We start from the raw sequence: 22,971 nt of genomic DNA, 5'->3' as shown, positions 1-22,971 counted from the left end.
TGAGAAAAGAAGAGGAATGTTTGTATAGATCAGAAACTTTTCTTGCAAAGCAGGAAAGGTTTCAAAGAAATAGAAGCAATCTTTTTTAAAGAGATTGTGGAAGTGCGACGAGATGTCTCCACTGTGTATCATTACTGCAGGTCAACAACCTGACCCTGGAAAATGATAAAAATCGTTTTTTTTTTAATATTATACTTGCTGCTTGTTATCTGATCTGTATTTGTGGGGAATAATGGCATGTACCTGATTATACAGCATGTGATTCGAAAAACATAACATGTAACCAGCAATATCAATCACTGAACATCATTTTGTATTTACCTTGTCAGCAGTCTCTGCAGTATAAAAATATAGGGAATTATGCCATTTAAGAGTATTTATATTTGGTTTTAACTTTTCTAAAAGTCAGAGATATCAAACCAGATGTAAAGATTACTTTTCAAACATTTTATAGTCCAAAATACAGTAGGTCATATTTTAAAGAAAAATTTCTAGTTCTTCTAACATATGTAAATAGTTTTGGTTGTGTCAGTAAGTGAACAATACAATGATCCGCCACAAGCAGAAAAATAAATCATGTGCTCTCTATTTTGTGCATCTGCACCCCATAGTTTAGTCATTCATCACTGTCTTTTTTTTTCAAAGTTAAGGTGTCATTTTTGTTGGTATTTATTTTTGATCTGTTGCCAAAGTTAGAAAATGTTTTTTGGTTTCTGCACATTTTAGATGCAGCTTTTCTTGCTCCTTCAGTGGAAGGAATTGAGGTTAATGGTTCAGTGTTTTCCCTGTTGATACAGCGAAAACAGGAAAAATAACAGTATTGTCAAGGAGTGTGGTGCTGTTTTATATTTATTATGTCCTCTGACACTGGAGCACATATGCTTTTATGGTGAGGTTGCCTCTGTATTGGCTTCTTGTAGGCTGATATGGTTTAAAACAGCATAAGTCAATTTTTTGCAGGTACGGAGCATTAAACGTTTGCAAACTTCTGCTCCTTCCTGATGTGGATGGAAATCAGAATGTCACTTTTTGAAATTTAACAATGAACCTTTGTAAGCAAAAAGGACCATTGCAATGCTTTACATGTTTTTAACGTTATTTTTTATTTGCAAAAATTTCACAAAAGCGGCAATATCATTAATCAGGCTGGTTTAATGTGTTCAAACTGCAAGTAGTGATTTGAACAGCAGATGGCAGCATTTGATCATAAAGCAGCATTTTGTATCAAAATATATGATTTATACAGATATCAGATATACAGTGTAATTGATTTTCTGTATTTTGGTGTACATACACACGTGTGTGTGTGTGTGTGTGTGTGTGTGTGTGTGTGTGTGTGTGTGTGTGTGTGTGTGTGTGTGTAAAATATATTATTAAAATAATAGTCTAAAAATTACCATAGTGGTAAAATATCTTGTCTTCATCTTAGTCTGCAAACACAGGACTTTTTAGGAATATAGACTACGAGGTTTGATGCTCATAGCAAGGTCATATTCATGTCTATATGAGTTTTTCAATACAATACAGAAGAGAAGCCAAAGAAAATATGTAAAACAAGTAAAGCAGACCATTGGTTAGCCGAAGGGGCCCAATCACGTATATACAACAGTAATTTGAAAGGAATCATACGGTACTGGATTTGCTATGTTAGAAGAGATAGGAGAGGGCAGACAGAACTCAAGCCAGGACTTTGACAATACAGTAGAGAACAGAAAGCATTGGCATCCTAGATCCAGAGGCTTATAGATAGAGGCAGGGGTGGAGTGACAACTCATGGGGCCCCCGGGCAATAGGGGATCATGGGGCCCCTGTGTCCTTGCCCACACTCAAATCAAACCAAAAAAAGCCTATAAAAGGTACCAGGGGCATTTCATGGGGCTCCCTACTGACGCCGGGCCCTCGGGCACTGCCCGGGTGCTCGAATGGTCAGTCCACCCCTGGATAGAGGGCATAAATATACATCTTCCAAGACATCATTTGATTTTAATGGGAGTTTGTAGTGGGTTGGGTATCAAGACATGAGTACATTTTTAATCTTAAATCTCCCTGCAATGCAGCAGTGTTGCATAAACAAGCACCATTGAAAACAATATTTATGTTGCCTGCAGTGTGTTCCTGTATGATGAATTGTATACATTAGAATGCATTGGTTAAAACAGGATCCATGTGTTTTACTTCACTATGAAGTCTTCAAAATAAAAATTACAGAATGGAATTTGTTTGAATGGATGGCATAACACACTTTACCTTTCCTCAGTTTTAATTTAATAAAGGCCTTTTAATGCTAAAATGTAGCTTGGTACTGTGCATTTAAAACGTATGAGACAGCCAAACATAATTCACCACATACAGCAGACCTTCAAAGCTATTAGATTTCAAAATATCAAGACAAGAACAAAAGTATCAAATTATCCTAAATGTCAATACATTCAATGATCAAGATTTCACTAAAACATAAAATAAATCAAAGGCAAATTAAATAAACTGCTAAATGAAAAAACAAGATAATTCCTTAAAAAAATAGAATACACATGATCTAAGCAGAAAAAACAACTTACTTGTTCAAATAAAACATTTTAGACAATTCTAATTTAAGAGCTACCTTTCATGCTATTATATTATCTGCAATTCCCTTAAACCAATGTATTACAAATGAGATGACTGGTATCTAGTGAACAACCAGAAGTTAAACTGCTCAGTAGCATCACCTATAAAAGCACAATCAAAATTATGGTAGCAAAAAAAAAAAAATCTATTTATACATTTTCCTTTGATTACAATTTTTTTTTTTGCATACAATTATCCTTTAAAGTGCAATTTTAGCTAACAAAAGTATTTGGATGCAGTTGGCATGGTTGCTCCTGTCCAGTCTTTCCTGCTCTCTGTTACTCCTACAGAGAAAAGCTCATAATAAAACAGTAGTGGCGTCACACTTTATCTCCTTTTGCCAGCAGCTGGAAAGGATTCTCTCTATGTATACTTTTGCGTGCCTCACAACTTTTATATAGTAGCCTCAAGTATTAGTGAAAATATGCAGACCTAAATTTTCAGCTTGCCATTTATTTATTTCTAATATAACCCTAGAGAATGAACATCATGTCCAGCAATACTAGGTCTCAAAAATCTGAAGGACCTCATTTGGGATCCCAGTCCATAGATTGCACACATTTGAATTTGAAGAAAACTGATACTGCATTTTTATGCCTCATAAATTAATTTAGGCTGGTGAGGACAGTAGTTCAAATAAAAAGCCAACATCATAATGGAGGTGGGACAGATCTCCTTGCTGAGGTCCCAGACAACAGTAAAATCCTGTAATTAGACAGCATCATGCTTCAATCAAGGAGGGATGTGTTGGGTGGAGTTGGTCTTTGGGATCCATATGTCTCATTTATTATCTTATGAGACTATTTTATCTACTTACCATATGTATAATAAAAAGAACTGATACCGTGTTTCCCCAAAAACAAGACACTGTAGACACTAGGTCTTATTTTCGGGGTAGGTCTTATTTTTTAAATGTCCAGGTGTGGACAGGGGGTGCAGAGGTGAGCTGCAGGCAGTTGTGGATGAGGGTTACTATGGAGAGGGCCAGTTGATGACAGTTGTGAGCTGCAGTCAGATGTTGCAGGGGAGACTTGACAGGTGAGTTTCAGACAGGGTTCAGATATGAGCCACAGACAGGGTGCAGGGGTGAGTTGCAGATGGGGAATGCAGAGGTGAGCTGTGGCCAGGGGGTGCAGAGCTGAGCTGTGGCTGGGGGGTGCAGAGCTGAGCTGTGGCTGGGGGGTGCAAAGGTGGGTTGCAACTCAGCTCACCTCTGCACCCCCCCAGCTGCAGCTCACCTATGCACCTTGTCTGCAACTCACCTGACTCAATTTACCTCTGCAACACCTGACTGCAGCTCACCTTTGCACATCCCCCCTCCCCCTCTACTGCCCTCATATGGTTAGCTAGCTTTGCAAAACACAGCTGTCAGCAGCCGGCCCCTCTCAATTGTAACTCCTGTTTCGGGTCCTATCTTCCCACACAGTGCATCAAGCGCACTTACTCACCACTCTGCCTCTTCCCCACTGGCCGGTGATCACCCATGGGGCATCGGCTTCCATGCATTAGGCTGCAGGAGGAGATGCCCCGCCCCTAAACACACTGCATACTGCACCCGCAGATATCTGTTCCTTCCCTGTCCCACAGTGAGTACAGAGGTAGAGAGGTTCAGTGGGAGTGGATGGTTCTGTCACTTCAGCCGTGCTTCTGTGTTTATAAGAGACAGTAGATATGGGTGTGCACAGGGCCAGTGCCGGAGGTGGCGGAATGGCGTTCCGCCATGTTCTGGCTGAAAAAAATCCCTGATCACAACTAGGTCTTATTTTCGGGGTAGGTCTTATACTTTAGCAATTCCCCAAAATAGCACTAGGTCTTATTTTCAAGGTAGGTCTTATTTTAGGGGTAACAGGGTATATCATGCACGACCTTACAGATATACTCAAGCCAACAGCCTCAAGGGTTGGTGCAGTGGCAAGCTAATGATCCTCTGTATATATTTAGATTATCTACTTGCAGATCACTTGTGGGGTCTAAACACAGTATGAATATTTAAGAGTGCTAACCACATGGAGGTTCACAAGTACATTACCCAAAAGCACCTTTCTATCAACTCTCTTTTAAGCTCCCATCATTCCCTTGCTCTTTCTTACAGTCTATGCCTCCATGCATCTATCCATCCATCCATCCATCCATCCATTCATCTCAACATTTATCTCTTCAACTCACCCCCCCTCCTCTTTTCACTTTTTTTGCAATACTTTGTTAACTCATTTTATTTATCCCTCCCTCCTTTTTCCATTGTTTGATCTATAGCTCCATTCATCCAACCCCCTGTCCATCATTCCGACTCCAACTCCAAGAATGAATATGTAAAAGTAAAGAATATATACAGATATTATAATAAATATACAATATTTTATTGTTCGATCAATAGTAAAAACACCTATGGAAATAACAGTTCCATCTTAGGAGTTCTACTTTATTGATTTGTAGATAAATATGTTGTCTATCACATCTAATTGCCTGATCCTAATGAAGCAGAAGACCACAAAATGCAGAGACATTACTGTTGCATCTGTAGAAACATCTGTTCCGTTGTACAAATTAATATTTGTAATTTTTTATTTAATTCCATATATTTTGTGTATTGCATGACAATACTCCTAGAAAATGGAGATTCTTTATACATATGTTTTTACTATTGGTTGATGTATTTTTTGGAAAATATCTGTATATAATCTTTGACTTCACTTTGACTAAAAAGTCCCCATTAAAGGATAAGTTCACCTTTCATAACATGTTACATGTTGCACTCATGATCAGACTGGCCCTTACTACCCACGCTTTCCCCGCTTTAACAGCTAATGGGTGGTCTTCTCCCCCCTTGCTAGCTGTCAAATTTGTTAAAAATTTGCTCTGCCTGCCCAGCTGCATCACTCATTTACTGTGTTCTGTGAATGAGAAACTACAAGTACTGACAGCCTCAGCAGCTGTGGGCTTGTAGTTCTCAATGACCTACCAGCGCACTATGGAGTCTCCCTCTCAGTATATCTGCTTGTCCGTACATCCTGTACAGGCAAGCAGATATACTGACAGATCTGCATTAGACCTGCATGACACCAGGCTACTGCAACAAAAAATAATAAATGCACATTACTTTACATGCATTTGTTATTTTTTTTATAAAGGTTAACTTATCCTTTAAGTTTACATATTGACACTTGAATATATCTACATGGGTATGGTGGAAAATATGACCGTATGGTAATCATTTCTGAATATTCCACTCCTTGAACATTTAGATATATAATAATATAAACAACTCTAATTCCATGAGTCCATCCATCACCCCAATTCCTCTTTTTTTCTTACAGAACCAACAGACTACACAGGCATAGCTTGACTAATTTAAATGTTTTCACTTTAATATAAACCAATTATTTGAAATAAAAACATATAAAATTTAAAATTTCCATGAACCAATTCCGGTTGAGTAAGAGGGCACCAAGACGTAAATGCAATCTTCCAAACTTTGCAGTCCTGTAAATAATGAGAAACAACCAATTAATTCTTCTTTAATATTAATGACAAAACCTTTTTTCTTACAGCTGCCCGTTTAATTACAGAACAGCCCTCTATGTAAGAATGCAGAAAAAGCTGGCACTCTTGCCCTTAGTATTATGCTCTGTGGTTTTATGGGGTTGATTTACTAATGGCTTATAGGCTGTTCACTGTGCAGAGGGATTTTCACAGTGCATGGGAATTTTACCATAGCTTAGTGAATGTGGTGAAATGGTAAAAAGAATACCAAATCACAAGCACAGAAAATAAAAAAACAGTATTTTTTCTTGCACATGATTGGATGATGGAAATCAGCAGAGTTTCACCTCATTCATTATACAAAGTGAACATTTCCTTGCAAAATGAACAGCCTATTTGCCTTTAGAAGATCAACCCCTATGTCTGGCTCTAGAAAACTCATATTCCAAAACAAGACTTGCAGGAACACAAGACCATAAAGTACTCCTTACTTTTGAATTAACTGATTAAAGTGAACCTTTACTTAAAATGTAAAGTTTGGATCTCCAACAGGGATTCATCATCACAGTTTAAAGCGAACAGTACTCACTTTTATACTTTCATTTTAAACATTCTGGCTGAAAGCAGACTTCACAAGAGGACTAATATAACCTTCCTTAATCAGTAAAGCCTATTCTTTAACCATTTCTGGTTACATTTCACTTTGTTACTTGCACCTGACTTTCTATGACCTGATGGCTAAGTCCCATCAACTACCATTCCTCTGTCCAGTAAGTCTCTTTACTGGCTATGTAGGCAGCATTGTTGGACACTGTAATGGCAATTGACAGCTTAACCATGAAATCAGAGGAAATCAAGTCCCAGAAAAGAAGTGAACTAGTCAGAGAGGGGCACAGAGTAAACTTTTATATAAAAAAAACTGCTCTTAGGCAGAACTCAAATTTTAAAACTTTAAAATGTGTTTAAAAATCAAATACTGTGAATGTGAAATGTTTAAAATAAAATACTGTTAATATTTAAGTAGCAAGAGAGTGACTGAACCCTGCTATCCTTTAGTGATACAGCTTCCAGCAAAGTCTTCAACATTTTGAGGTGGTTCTTCCCACCAGCCCCTACATCACCACAAGGCACAGTAGTGACATAGGGGCTGTTGAGAGGAACCATTGTGTGCGGTGCAGGCTTCAACAGTTCCAAAGGTGTCAATTGTTAGACATTTTGCTGGAGGATGCACTGCTTGAAGCCAGTATCTACCGGAGAGATAAGTATTTACAGTCTTCTACTGCAGGAACAAAGAATTTGTTTTCTTTTTTTTCTTTTCTGAAAGGTGATAGATTCTCATTAAACAGAACATTAATCTGCCATACTACTAAAAGCTATGACCAAAAAGGAACTTATCATTAAACATCTACTATACAACCCAATCCAATATGGAAAAAAGTAAAGGAAGAAAGAAAGGACACTATCATAAGCTGGAGATCCTCAAAAATGTAATAAAAGAAAAGGTAGAGTGGGGTGAAGAACTGAAGCCTCACACAGATTCTCAACATGTCTCATTGACACTAAGGTAGTAAACAGGTAGTTATGGGTTTAAGAGTGCAGAGACGTGATGGATCCAATAGAAGCAAACACAAAAGTGTGCATGAATGACAAATGCGTGTTTGTGGGGGGGTCAAGGAGAATAAGGGCTTATGTACAGGTGTAGAGATGCAGGGAAGAGTAAAAAGCAGGATGGAAAAGACAGCATATGAGGAATAATTAGCAGTGAAAAAGAAGTCACATAAAGCTATAGTTAGATTGATGTGATATGGAAAGATCAATAGACAGACAAAGTACAAAACAAATGTTAACATTAGACCTTGGTGAAGTGTACTTGCATTCCTGTTTCTGTTGATTCCACTTACCTACAACTGAAGGTACTGTAGATCAGAGTCAAATGTGAGTTTCACACTGGTTTCTGTTATGGATGACTACACATTCAACAATGATGTTGATATTTCAAAGAACCATCTGTTACTGTGAGGCATCTTAATGTTCATATGCACATTCCAAATGCCCTCTAAACAAGCAACATTGTAATGGACTTCAATCTGAAGATTTGACAGATGGGTCAGCAGTCAAGCAGTCATTATGAGCATCACCTAAAAAAAGGCACACTTTACTTATCAGCTCAATGCATGGCATATATGAAAGAACGTGTTGAAAAGAATAAAGAAAATATAAAAACAGAGAAAAAGAAAGAAAAACAAATAGAAATAAACGAAAAATCCCTAAAAAGATAGAAAGTATAAATTTGCAAAACTTTAGAAAAATATTGAAGATTTAGAAAAACAAACAAATAAATAAATAAATAAAATTACAATTACCTGCCCACCGTTTGCTTTGCATTTTCCGGTTTCACATTTCTCATAAAGCAGTGTGAGAATTTGGCTGTCATGACAGCTGTCTGGAAAAGGGGATCTTCTGTTTAAGATGCACTGGAGGGAGTTACACATGACCTGAATATTGTTAGATTGAAAGCTTTTTCTGTTCCAGAATTGCTCTTCTCAGTCTTATCAAGCAAGGTAAAAAGATGTGGGTGCAATCAATCATTCCTAGGCATTTAGGCATTCCTGTGAGATGGTAGAACCCAACTTTTACCTTCTAGAACTTTTCTTTGGTGAAGGGGAAATGCACATATTCTACAGACATGGAGTCGCTAGGCACTTCTTGGTCTGAAATGTGCTACCTCCGAAAAAACCACAATGCGGACAATAGCTTCAGTATAACAGTATGGCATAACTAAGGCAAACTCCTTGTTGTTTGCATCAGAAAACCTACCACACTACTAAACCTAACCCAAGATTTTTGAAAGAGATTGTATTGCCACAAAGGACAGTATAGATGCCTCCCAGAAAGAACAGAAACGATAGTGGGAATAAAAACACCAACATTTTTGTTTTAATGCTTTTTGGAATTTTTTACAGATTTTTTTTCAAGAAAGTGGAACTGGGTATCTTACATTTAAATCCCATTTCAAATTTCAATTTACAAAAGTCAACAAGGATTGAGATGTAATGTTGAACAAAATGTTTTTGTTGTGGATTTCATTGTGTCTTTGCAGCTTAGTTAAACCGTTTTTTTACTAGCTATACAGGCTTTAAAATTAGTATTAAAAAATGTATCACACTTTAGCAAAAATATATTTCATCTAAAAGGCAGCAGTCACCACCAAAAAAAAGAATTAATTTGAACCACTTGCGGTCTCTAGTCTACAACCGGCTGAGCTGCCACCTCATTGAGAATAACCTCGATCCCCTTCAGTCTGGATTTCACCCACAACAGTCCACAGAAACTGCTCTCCTAAAACTCACAAACAACTTGCTAACCACTAAAACTGATGGTCACTATTCCGTACTCATACTCTTGGACCTCTCCGCTACCTTTCACACATTTGACCACCCCATCCTCCTCAAAAAACTCTATTTACTTGGTCTTCGTGACTGTACTCTCTGTTGGTTCAAATCTTACCTATCTCACCGCACCTTCAGTGTCACTGACAACTCTACCTCCTCCTCTCCTACTCCTCTTAATGTTGGGGTCCCCCAAGGTTCTGTCCTTGGACCTCTCCTATTCTCAATCTACACCTCTTCCTTGGGTCAGCTGATAGCTTCCCATGGTTTCCAATACCATTTCTATGCTGATGACACACAAATCTATCTCTCTACTCCTCAGCTCACCCCATCATTTTCCTCACGTATCACTGACTTACTAACAGACACATCACACTGGATGTCACACCACTTCCTAAAACTCAATCTATCCAAAACTGAGCTCATAATATTTCCTCCCCCATGTGCCTCTTCCCCTGATTTCGTGGTCAGGATCAATAGCACCACTATCAACCCATCCCCTCATGCAGAGTGCTAGGGGTAACCCTGGATTCTGAATTATCCTTTCAGGCCCACATCCAATACCTGTCCATCCACCTCAACCTCCACAACATCTCCAGAATATGCCCCTTTTTAACCAATGATGCCACAAAGCTCCTAATTCACTCCCTGGTTATCGCTCGTCTCGACTACTGCAACTACCTCCTCACTGTCTTACATAGGCTATCCCCCCTCTAGTCCATCATGAATACTGCTGCCAGGCTCATCCACCTTACCAACAGTTCAGTGTCTGCAACCCCTCTCTGCCAACCCCTCCTTTTTCTTCCACTCGTCCAATGAATAAAATTCAAAATACTAACAGCAACTTACAAAGCCATCCACAACTCTGCCCCCAGCTACATCACTATCCTAGTCTCAAAATATCTACCAAACCACTCTCTTCGATCCTCCCAAGACCTTCTGCTCTCTAGTTCCCATGTCACCTCCTCCCATGCTCGCCTCCTGGAACTCCCTACCCCAATATGTCCGGCTGTCTCCTAATCAATCCACCTTTAGACGTTCCCTGAAAATCATTCTCTTTAAAGAAGCCTATCCTGCTTCTAACTAGTAAACTTCCTTTTATTTCCTCCATCAGCTCATCCCCCCAACAGCTATTACCTTTTGTACCTCTCAAGCCTTCCTCCTAGATTGTAAGCTCTAACGAGCAGGGCCCACTGTTTCCTCTTGTACCAAATTGTATTGTAACTGTTATGTCTACCTTCATTTTGTAAAGAGATGCGCAAACTGTTGGCGCTGTATAAATCCTGAATAATAATAATAATAATAATAAAAGCAGTAAAATAGATTATACAACAGTTCAGAAATAACCTTTTACTAATTACTAGCCCAGGACAAGGTTCAAAGTAGTAAAACCTGTATCATAATGTAAGCAAAAGTAATACTAGGCTTTGACCATGTTTTTGTCTGCATATTGTAATCTTCCCTATTTATTTAGGACTACATCCTTCCTAGAACTCAACTAGTTATAAAGACTATTAGAAAAGGCTGAAAGCACTGATCGATTCCTGAAAATTGTTAATTTGGACCGAGCATTGCTTTCTCTAAATATTACTCACTTTAGGGCAATGAGGAGTCATATGTTATTTTTAGTCCCATTGTTACTATTTATTTTAATAACTGTTGTATACTGAAAAACCTATCAGAAGTAGGGATGGGTACATTTCTCCCCCAAAGATTATTAAGAGCTATAGAAAAATGCCTCTCATTTTCATAACAAAAAATGATCAATTTTAGTAAATTTTTTAACTGATGAGAAACTGCCTTACATAAACTATTAAAGTGGACCACTGCTCTTCGTTGCTGCTGCCAGAACTAACTTACTAACTAATTAAATAATATGAAGAGGAACAGTCATGCAACAAGAAGCACATTTTCTATTGGGAAATTAAGTTAAATAGGAAAAGGATAACATGTATTTCCCAGGATTCCCTAGAAAATTTCAAATAAAACTATTAGTTTTCATAGTAGAATAGCAAGAGTTACAAAATATCCATGGTCAGTAAACCTGGCCATTAGGGTAAAATCCTGAGTTAGGCAAAATAATTAACTTATCTCTAATAGCAAACATGTATGCTAGTGCTATACTACATAGAAGGTTTTTAATTGCATAGTAGATTGAGGCACCTTTTTGTCAAATATTTCAGTTATCCCATAGGACAAAATCAATGTGTTTCAAAATGAGATGGCTGTCTTCAAGATATTGATCTCAAATGACTAAGTGATTAAAATCTCCAGTCAAGTATAAGCCTTATGCCACTAATCATTTCAATATGGAAAGCAGATGAAGAAAAACTGATGGGATGTCTTTCAATGAGATTAAAAAAAAAAAAGTTAGTTGTGTGGAGTCACATAAATACACACACCCACATAACACACAATTCTATGCAACATCTTACTAATTCACTGAATTTTTAGATATCTATTTGTAAGTGTTTTAATGGTTACGTAATCCTTATATGCTATGCAATATACTACAATACCTTGCATTCTGGGCATCGCATGTTGATGTGCAATATGGCATCTTAAATGTTTGCAAAGCTGTATTGACTAGTGCTGTGTTTTTAATTTGCACAACATTGTATTAAACTTACATTGACACTGGAATCTGTGCAGGGGCGGACTGACCATTTGAGCACTCGGGCACTGCCCAAGGGCCCAAGGTCAGTAGGGGGCCCCATGAGATGCCCCTGGTACCTTTTTACAGGCTTTTTTGGGTGTGGGCAAGGACACGGGGGCCCCATGATCCCCTATTGCCCGGGGGCCCCATGAGTTGTCAGTCCGCCCCTGAATCTTTGTTAATGATTTAATGCTCATTGAATGATCTTTTTGGCTAAAGTATTTTTTTCAGGTAAGGTTGAGTTTTTCTAGGCAAGCATGCCAGAATATTAATCCACATTGCTATTGTTTTTCTCTGGACAAGAGTAACACCTGTGTACTCCCTCCTCATTGCTCAACAGGAAAAACATGTACAGTTGATTCAGACATCTCCATATAACACATCCCTCTTATTCCATCCATATCATACTATGATACTAATCCCATTACCATTTAAACCTGCCTAGTGGGCTAAAGTCTAAGATTAGTCATAATTACATTTGAAAAGGCTTAGTTCAACAAATCAAATAGCAAGACTTACCAAAGTTTTTAAAAAGACTGAAATTTCACGTTTAATTCAGCGATGTGAACAAAAGCAGATGAAATTGAATGTATGGCCATGTGGTACGGAGGGACACAAAGGGAGGTAATGTCCCATCTACATAAAGGAGTTAGAAAAACCGGCTCATTTGTATTGGAAGAAATAGGAAAACTCTTAATATCTTGATGTCCAAAACATTACTAAAAAGCAAAAAACTATTATGGTTCATATCTCATGAATCACAGAGAAACGTTTCCCTTACGTTCTTGGAAAGATGTGAAGAGCATCTGGAAACGACTGGTACGACTGCCTTCGTCTGCCCACATGCGGATAACTCCAAGACCTGTACGCAGCATCACATCGTTAGCAACTGTGCTGCAGAATTTAGCTTTCAAATCTTCTACTGAACTGCTCCCATCATATACAGCTACAAAGTTCCTCTTACATTCGTTTGAATTTTGCATTTCATAGTCCAAAAATCTTAAGTATATCTGGAAATAAAATACATTTTGTGAGCGCATCATGGTTATTACACATTGATTGAGCATTCAGAGTTCAATCAGTAAGTACTTCAATTATCTGCTATTCAAAGCAAACCATTTATTAAACTGCACAATCCTTCCATTATTTATGAATAGTGGGTGTTTAATACTTGCAGGAGAAATGTTTCCCAAGAATGACTCCAAATGTCTTTCTTAGAATTAGTACAGATAAATGTTATGTCATTAAATATGCAGGCAACAAAGATTACCTTAAAATCACAGAATTACATTTACTTTTACATTTGAGCATTGTGACACTTATAGTGCTACATTGCCCGTGAGCAGTCAAATGTGAACTGTGCTCCTTTCTGGATAAAGAATGCTTGTAAAGTTAGGTTCTTATATATAATAAAATGGTACTCATGGGTCAGTGCAGTGAAGTATAGTACAGGGTAAAGTTGATCATGCCTTTACTAAATTTCATGCAGTCCGATTAATAAATGTTTGAAAATTGACACAGATTATAAAAGGGAACACTCAGAGTGAGCCTGCTGCAAAATTAAAAAACAGAGTTCCATCATAAAGAAAAATATTATACTTACCTGTCCCACCAGCCACACCGCCAATCTTTATTCAAGTGCAACAAAACACAGATAATTATTTTTATATACCATTCTTCCAGAAGTATCAGATATCTGGTCCCTGCTGAGTGCTGTGGTGCCTCCTGCTGACCCTTACATCACTATTTTGACCTGCAGTTATTTAATAGCCAGAAGGAGCAATCACACTGCTTAATAGGGTATCAGGACTCCAAGACACTTACAGGCCTGCCAAATTGGCCAGAAAGCCTGTGTTTCCGTCTGCATACAACAGTATGTTTTATTCTATAAATGAAACATGATCTATGAATAAAGAATGGGTGGATGATTGGAAAATTTAATCTTTTTAATCATATATCATGTTTCAATTACAGTATAGAAGCTGTAGTATGGTCTCTATGAACATTATTATTATTATTATACAGTATTTATATAGCACCGAAGGGTGTGCTCAGTGCTGTACATTAGCGAGGGGGACAGAACATGAGACAATACAGGACAATACAATACACGAGGGGTTCGAGGGCCCTGCTCTTTCGAGCTTACAATCTAGGATATAATATAGAATATAAGGGCTGGGTGGAACAGGTGGGTATATTTGGTCACTTGTAGCGAGACTGAGGAAAATAATAAAATCAAGAGGAGATGGAATAGGTAGGAAAGGGACGGTGGATGGACTGGTAAGTGGGAAACTGGGTTTTGCCCCATCCCCATCAAGGCCAGGATGAAGGAGATTCCCAGTCATTCTGAATTATTGAGAATGGTAGAATATTGTCCAAGCATCCCAACAGAACATACATTGTTTATTCATGTCTTATTCTATGGCAAGAAGGTATTTTAGGTTCATGATAGACTCTTATTACAATGTCCAATTTTGTAGGGGTTTGGGGAGAGCACCAATGGCAAGAAACAACTACTTTGGCAACTGTTAGAAAATGTTATAAGGCATCTCTTTTGATAGACTTTATGGAACCTATTAGTTTAGAGAGTGAGGTGATTTTAGAGAAGTTTGGAAACTGTAAATACTCAATATATCTTTCCAAAAATTGTTAATGAGGGGGAATTCCCACAAATAATTATTTTGATACTGCTGGAATGCACCATTAGAATATCTGTGAGGCAAGGTTATTCTTCATACCAGGCAGATGATGTTCCAATCAATGCTAGTATGTCTCCAGTGACTTCAAATGTAGCACCTACCCTCTGGTGCTACATTATAATGCAGTATACTACCAACAATGGTAAAAAAAAAGAAAAATGTTATTGAGAAAAATCAAACTTACCCATATTACTGAGTAAATTCATATAAAATCCACAAAACTATCTTGTTCTCCTTTACTAAATTTGACCATGGCTTCAGCTTGTTAGCCTTAATATTAAAGGCAATTAGAAAAAAATGAAACATATCTTACTTACTTGCTCTATGCAGTGGTGCAGCCCCAATCTTCTTCTCAGGTCCCACGCAGGTGTTCCTGGCCCCTCCCTCCTGCTTAGTGCCCCTAGAACAAGTAGCTTGATATGGGGGCACCCAAACAGGCTCACTCCCGAGTCCATTCACACACAGAGCTGTGGCTCTGCCCGCCCACTCTCTCTCCTTATTGGCTCACTGGATGTGATTGACAGCAGTGGGAGCCAATGGCTACTGTTAATAAATAATATAAAGTGCAGTGCTAAACCTAAAATCCCATATATAATAATGGATATATGAAAGTGCTAAAACTATGTGCAAAATATATATCTGTGCAATATACAATCCAATAATACACTCAAAATATTCAATATATTATAAATATATAAATATATAATAAAAAGTGTAAATAAATAATAAAGTGCAACACGTGTATTCCCTACCGGGAATATTAAAGTGTTCTAAGTGATAGCAATAAATAATAAAATCACTGCAAATATATTCAAAATGAATCCATATGAAACTAAGTGTCCAAACAAGTAAACAAAAAACTCTCAATCTTCATGTGATCCCAGGTGTCCACACTGTGTAAATCCAAACAGTGACTACAGTGGCCCCTCACCTCCTTGCATAGACCCCACAGGGTCAGCTTGCTTTAAGAAAAAACACACCACTCTGATGAATCACCGGATCCTCCCCAGACTCATATATTCTCTCAGCAGCCTCCTCCTCGGTTCATATATAGATAGAAACTCACATAGTGTAAAACTGCATTTATTCCATATACTGCATAAATATTAAAAATGCCCACTCACATTTATTTCTCCAATTACAGGCTTCTATACCACATGCTATGAGTGTCCTGCATGGGTATTGTATATAGGGGTTTCACAATATGGCCGCCACGCCAGAAATGACGTCACCGCGCTCCCAGAATCCTCCTCGCGTACCGACGCGTTGCGTCACGATAGACACGGAAGGAAGTCACTTTTTATTATATATTTATATATTTATAATATATTGAATATTTTGAGTGTATTATTGGATTGTATATTGGACAGATATATATTTTGCACATAGTTTTAGCACTTTCATATATCCATTATTATATATGGGATTTTAGGTTTAGCGCTGCACTTTATATTATTTATTGTTATTCACTCATTTTGGTAGGAGGTTTTGTGTCAGCGGCTTGTGGGATAGGGCCCCATTCCTAGCGCAGGAGGTTCATCCTTTCAATGGTTACTGTTGCTGTCTCAACCAATGAGGAGGGAGAATACCCAAGGGGGGGGGCACCGAGAGGGCATCTGCATACAGAAGGTTTTTTCCCTTCATGCATATGTGAAGGTGAAAAACCTTGAGCCTTTACAACCACTTTAATGTGAGACAAGATTCTTCAAGAAATTATTTTGTTACTTGTGTTGGTAAGTTACTATGATATTTTCTTTCATTTGAGGACATTTGGAGCCTTTGCAGAGATACATAGAATGACTGGTACTGCATCAGTTTGGTAGGGTGGGGAAATGAGTCACCATAGACCATTCCGGCAGTAATATGAAAAGTGTAGCACAGTGGATTCATATTTAGGCTCCTATTCAACTTTTATCAAGCAGTCTGCTGTCAGATGGTGGGCTAAACGTATTTTAATGATACAGTATTATTTTATTAACTGAGTTAATGATACAGTATGATTTAATTAACTGGGTTATAACTGCAACATATTTTGCTATAATAATATATGATGACTTTTTATTTAACTATAAGTATATCTTTGCACACTGGACAATCCAAAGCAGGAGTTGGATGATCTTTCATGTGTATTATTTTTTAGTCTTAGGCAGGACATAGATGATTTTTTTTTCATTAAACCAGCAGTTAGATAAAATAATCTTGCCATGTAGACACTTTTAGTTAGACCAACGGAAATTCAGTACGAAGTTTAATTTTGTTTTTAATTGTTGGATTTCTTTAGGATTACTTTGTCAGTCAAGAAAGTGTCCATTTTTTGAAAATTATTCTGAAGGAAAACATTATGCTTGTCCATAACAACCAGGTAACCAATGAAAATTTTCTACTGAAAGTTTTAAGAGTAAACAAAGGAAGAATTTATGAAGTGGAGCAGGTTTTGTTGATTTGTTAAAAATCACATATTTTCTGGTTGGGACCAGGGGCGGACTGACCATTTGGGAACTCGGGCACAGCCTGAGGGCCCGGGGTCAGTAGGGGGCCCCATGAGATGCCCCTGGTACCTTTCATAGGCTTTTTTGGGTGTGGTTTGAGTGTGGATGAGGACACAGGGGCCCCTTGATCCCCTATTGCCCAGGGGCCCCATGAGTTGTCAGTCTGCCCCTGGTTGAATTACTTATCAATGTGACCCATGGTGATAATATATATTAAAAAAAACTGACCTTAGACTTTGGTGGAGCTCGAATATACCATTTACAATCAACTGCTTCATTTGCAGAAGCCTTTCCTTCCTTGAGGATCTGCATGGATTCTATTATTCCTTCTGATCCTCCCATTTCAAATTCACAAACTAAATTGAATTCAAGCAAAAATATAATAAAACATGTTCTATTAAGAGAAGGGAGGAGGGGAGAGCAGAGAATAAAGAGGAGAAGGGATAGAAAGGGAAAGGAGAGGAGAGGAAATGCCATAATATGCCAACAAACAAATATCCTTGAAAAGCAAACTGTGTACTTACCAGGTAAAGGTTTAAGAACGCCAAGGTCTTTAAAATCTGGATCTAGTTAGAAAAAAATAAAACAACTTGAAATGTTATGAATATTTAACAGTTAACTTAACACTAGTCACATTTGTATAAAATGTTTTCTTTAAGCCCTAATTAATGATTTAATAAATAATTTGCATCCACTCCATAATATTTTGAGTCTAGTTAGAAAAAGAAATTGAACAATTTATATAACAATATTCACATTTGTATACAATACTGTTTACAAGTCCTAATTAATGAATTAACCAAAAGTTTGCTTGTACTTTACAACAGTAAAAAAACAAGAGTCATTTGCTATTTTTCTCCAGCTAGGTAGTTTTTAAAGCTATTGAGCAAAAATCTCTTTGATATGAATGGCCAACCTCATACGTCAAGATAGGCAACATCGAAAAACTAATACAGTTTTGGTAGATCAAAAAGAGGTCCACATAGAAAAAATGCTGCTCACCCTCAATAAACATACTAAGAAAAGTATATTCCCCCAAGGGCATTTAAGCAGCTAAAAATAAGTCACACAATAGATGTAAAAAAGTAATACTCTTTTACATTTATTGTCTGACTTAATTTTAGCTGCCTAAAAGCCCTGGGGGAATACACCTTTCTTTATAAGATTTTGGTAGAGCCACTTAGCAATACAAAATCCTAGTGCAGGAATGCTGTAACACATTAGTAAGTCAGGGAAGAAAACCTATTTTTGTGTTGTTTAGACATAGAAAATAGAATCTTTTGAATTTCACCTCCCTCTACCTACTCTACAGCATTGTTTTGACAGGCCAAATAGTACATTAATGACTTTCTGCCAACCTTATTAACAGTTGTTACCCAATGTCTTATATTTTTGTAGGAGTATTTGTGAGGACTATTGAATCCTCCTTCTCGTAAAAAGGACTGTTTTATTTCTGTGGACTAGTTGTGCATCATCTCTTATATCATTCACAGCTAAAACAGGATATGTGAAGATACTGAAATATCCACAATTTACAAGCGGTATTGGCAATGGTCTATACACTAAATATAGACTGATATACCTGATAAGACATGCAAAATGACACACTAGCAAAATGTAAATTTGTCTGCAACATGAATGGGTCATTTAAAGCAAAGTAATAAAACTAAAACAAAAAGTCATAATCAGCAAAAAAAAATTGTATGAAATTTCATATTATTATACTTTATTTTATTTGAACAAAATGACAGAGACAGCAAATGATAGAGTAGTAGTCTAGCAGAGTAGTAGTCATATATAAATAATATTGTTTTTATTTTATTATTTATATATTACAGTAGTAGTAAAGCTACAGGAAAATTCACAATATAGATAAAAATACAGTAAAGAAACACAGAAATGTAGTAAATGCTGACTATATTTATATCACATATTGTATCACAAATGTAAAGCAAATCCCAGAAGCCATTGAAAATGGAAAGTATGGTTCTTCCAAAGCTCATTAGATATACATTTTAAAAAGTTATAATGTAAATGACCCTCTTTCCTTTTAAAATGTGTTGTATACAAGTGTATGTGACCCTAGCCTAAGCAGCTGCATCCTTATCTACATTTAGTGGGGTTATATCTTGATTTTAACCAGTCTGAGCTGTTATTTACCTTATCTGGGCTTGGTAGGTCTTCACTAGGCCTGGTTGATTTTTTTCCTTGTTGCTGGAAGGAGGTTCCAGTAAGCAATGCAGAAGGGTCAATTTCCTGTGTTATGTTTATTTTACCCTGTCAATCCCTGAGGAGCTGTGTTCAGAAGTATGGATTGGGGAGATGAAAATGTGTTTAGAAACATATTTTTCAGAAATGGAGCTTCTCCCTGGGAAAATGTATGGGTAAAGGATAGCTGCTTGATTTTCGAAGTTTGACTATATCGCTAGGCAGATTATGTTGTACCATGATGCTTATCCTACATTGTTTGTCTCCCCTTGATTTTAGTTTTAAATGCCCATTGTGCTTGTTCATAACCTGAATGCTCGAAAATCTGAATCAGTAGGATTGTCACTGATGGTGAACAGATTCCACGCCTATACATTTCTCTGTGCCCGTCATAATAAGATATGACGTATAACTTATGGATTGGGCACCTCAACCAGCTTATAATAACCAGAGTTATTATGGCTCTGTGTGTATTCCAAATGTCTTTGTTCAAATTTGTTTATGAGTCTTACATGATGATCTGTCTTCTACATACAGTATATGTGACCGTGATGATACATAAATAAATAATTTGGAAAAAAATAGCTGTATCCATGGGTACATAACCTATAATATGCATAATAGGTAATATATATCCCATCATATTATGCATAAATGCTAGGGGGGAAACATGAACAGAGAGAGCTGTTGGAAATGAATAAAATGGGCCTATGCCTGCACTTTGCCACCGCAGTATAGATAACAACTCCTCCAGCTGACTTAATGTACCCCACACACACACTACTAACATACCATCAATGTGGTGCAGCCAGAGTGATGTGAAAATGAAAACCATACACCTGCTAATCTCACCAGCTGAGGCATAGACATACATGGGAAGAGATTAAAAAATGAAAAAATAAAGGACCCCCCCCTTGGGAGTAGTCTACTCATAATAATGAGTGATATCCTATGCATGGAGGATAGAGTTAATGATACAGCACTGGGGCTGAGCATTAAGTGAATATTTGCAACTTTATGGTCAATCAGCTATACACATTGTTCAGCATTTCATAAAGAGTTGATTAAAGCAAGAAACTAATTATTAAAACCTCTATGCCAAGCCTACATGCATATGCAACTTGCAATGTACATGATCTTTATTTGCTGTTATTGCTTCGGATAGATATACTTTGCAACTGCTATTGGTTAGAATAAAAGTTATAGCATTACTAGCTGAACAGTTAAAAGATAATTAAAATTCCATTGTTTAAAGATTTCTTTATGGATAGTTCAGCATCTTATGAGGAGCTGATATTTAACTGCTTAGGTCTCCATACCAAGCATGTGCAGCTTCTTACTATAGCTCCATTATTTGCTGATATAGTTGTTTCTCTCTTCAATGTGCATGTATTTCATTAACTGCTACAATTTGCGAATAAAAGTGTGCTTTTTCCTTTGTTTTGCTTGCTTTATATATCTGCTACTATTGCTATTGCTACATTATTATATATTAAAGTGATTGTAAAGGTTTCTATTCTATTTTTTTAAAATAACGAACATGTTATACTTACCTGCTCTGTGTAATGGTTTTGTACAGAGCATCCCCGACCCTCCTCTTCTGGGTTCCCCCGCTGGCGCTTCTGGTCCCTCTCCCCTGCCAAGTTCCCACCATAGCAAGCAGCTTGCTATGGGGCACTTTTACATGCTCGCTCCCGAGCCAGCTCCTTGTGTCCTCCTCACTGGCTGTGATTGACCAATGAGGAGGCAGAGAACCAAAAGAGCCTCTGCTCTCATGCACATAGCTGGATCGAGGTCAGGCTCAGGTAAGCATGGGGGGAGGGGCTGGCAGGGGAAGCCATTGGCTCTTGCTACTGTCAGTCAACTTCTGGGAGCAGAGAGTAGGTGGTGGGGCCAATGCGCGCTGTGTGTGTCTATGTATGTGCACAGCCTAGCTCACAAGTGAACCCACACTTGCCCCCCATAAGAAGCAGCTTCCTATGGTTCCTATGGTAGTGCACAGAAAACAGTAGTAGCCAAGAGCGCAAGAGGGACACACAAGTAGATGAGGTTCAGGGTGCTCTGTGCAATACTACTGCACACAGCAGATAAGTATATCAAACTTCTTATTTAAAAAAAATATTTTAGACTTTACAATGACTTTAGTCTCATACAAAGCACGACATAAGTGCTATTATTTTTCTAAAGAAGAATAAAACACCTTAATTGATTTTAAGTGCATGTTTACAGTTTTGGGCTACAGTAATACTAACTGATCTCACATGAATGGCACATACATGCAGGACATTTAGTTTATATGTAAACATGGTGACTTTCAATTGACCAATTATTTGCATTATAGAGACAGTTCTGTCTACAAACTTTCACTGTGACTAATATACATTTATTGAAACATTTATTTTGTGCAGACCCTGCTTGTTATTGTATGCAGTGTGTTTTTCTTCTTTTTTTTTTTGCTTTTGTTTGTGTCTGTGTAAAATTTGCATATATACAAAGTATAGCACAATTTTAGCAAATATATAGTTCTAAATTCTATTAATATAATTTTTCATATGTATAAGCAGTGTAATCTTTTGTAAGCCTTCTCAAAGTTTTGTTCCCATAATATAGTTTTAACTTTGGGTCTAGATTAGACACTGCAAGTTGTAAGTCAGTAAATGACTAGTTGACATTATCACAGAATTCTGTAGGTACATGTATGGGTCCTATTAGTTATATTTTATCTTAACAGCTGTTTGGAGTTAGGCAGAATAATTGCACTAGCTAATCCACCCTGCCTGTAGTGACTAATATGCTAATTTCTACATATCAAAGAAAGAAGAAAGCTTATAAAAATGCATAAACCACATCTTACTTTTATTTTGGGCAAATATGACAATACCAACTGAAAGTACACAAACATATTAACATTTAAGGCATAACCAAAGAGTCAAGTATCTAGCTGCTCGTCCCCAATACGAATACACATGAAGGACCCCCTATATGAGACTTTAATGCAGCAACCATAATACATATACTCATAAAGACTTCTTTCAAAAAAGATACATGCTTTATTCCATATACATACTTATAAGAGATACATAGTTTTAAGAAACATTGACTCTGACAATGCTACAAGGTACTTCCTTAACAGCATAAAAAAACTCCCAAAGAAAGGGAGACTATCCTGACATGTTTTGATCATTCCATTTTTGATCTTCTTCAGGGAGCATGTATGCAGGTAGAATTTTTAGATAGACATATAGAAGTAAGTGATAATATACACATGGATGGTAGATAAATGGCACTGAAGCAATTACCATAATGATACTTACAAAAAATGAAACAAACCTTAATCAGAGCAACTGTAAAATAATAGTATCCAGGATGAGACCGCATATTCCAAAGCCTCAACATGGACCATCGAGAAGAGCAAGGGTGGTCAAATATCCATCCTATGGCCA

The 22,971-nt window shown here is 37.3% G+C and overlaps 1 protein-coding gene and 1 long non-coding RNA gene across 3 annotated transcripts in view; both read right to left on the bottom strand.

Annotated features, from left to right (window-relative positions):
* NETO1 (neuropilin and tolloid like 1) overlaps positions 1 to 22,971 on the bottom strand; it is a 207,098-nt gene that overhangs the window by 45,799 nt on the left and 138,328 nt on the right. For both annotated transcript variants that reach the window (XM_089663971.1, XM_089663981.1), the window contains exons 5-7: positions 17,845 to 17,886; positions 17,549 to 17,676; positions 12,914 to 13,142 (exon numbers count right to left, since the gene is read on the bottom strand). In XM_089663971.1, coding sequence (XP_089520097.1) covers positions 12,914 to 13,142; positions 17,549 to 17,676; positions 17,845 to 17,886 — 399 coding nt within the window. The remainder of the gene's footprint in view (positions 1 to 12,913; positions 13,143 to 17,548; positions 17,677 to 17,844; positions 17,887 to 22,971) is intronic.
* LOC149470430 (uncharacterized) lies at positions 5,952 to 12,906 on the bottom strand. The gene is made up of 2 exons (XR_016308798.1): positions 7,989 to 12,906; positions 5,952 to 6,087 (listed from the first exon to the last, which is right to left on the bottom strand). It is a non-coding gene; the product is annotated as an uncharacterized LOC149470430 (long non-coding RNA).

Source organism: Staurois parvus, unplaced genomic scaffold (genome assembly GCF_062004578.1).
Source record: "Staurois parvus isolate SC_StPar_1 unplaced genomic scaffold, SC_StPar_1.0 ptg000045l, whole genome shotgun sequence".
In the NCBI taxonomy this organism is placed as follows: domain Eukaryota; kingdom Metazoa; phylum Chordata; class Amphibia; order Anura; family Ranidae; genus Staurois; species Staurois parvus.
The sequence above is the reverse complement of the archived record's forward strand: the minus strand, read 5'-3'. Positions and strand labels throughout refer to the sequence as shown.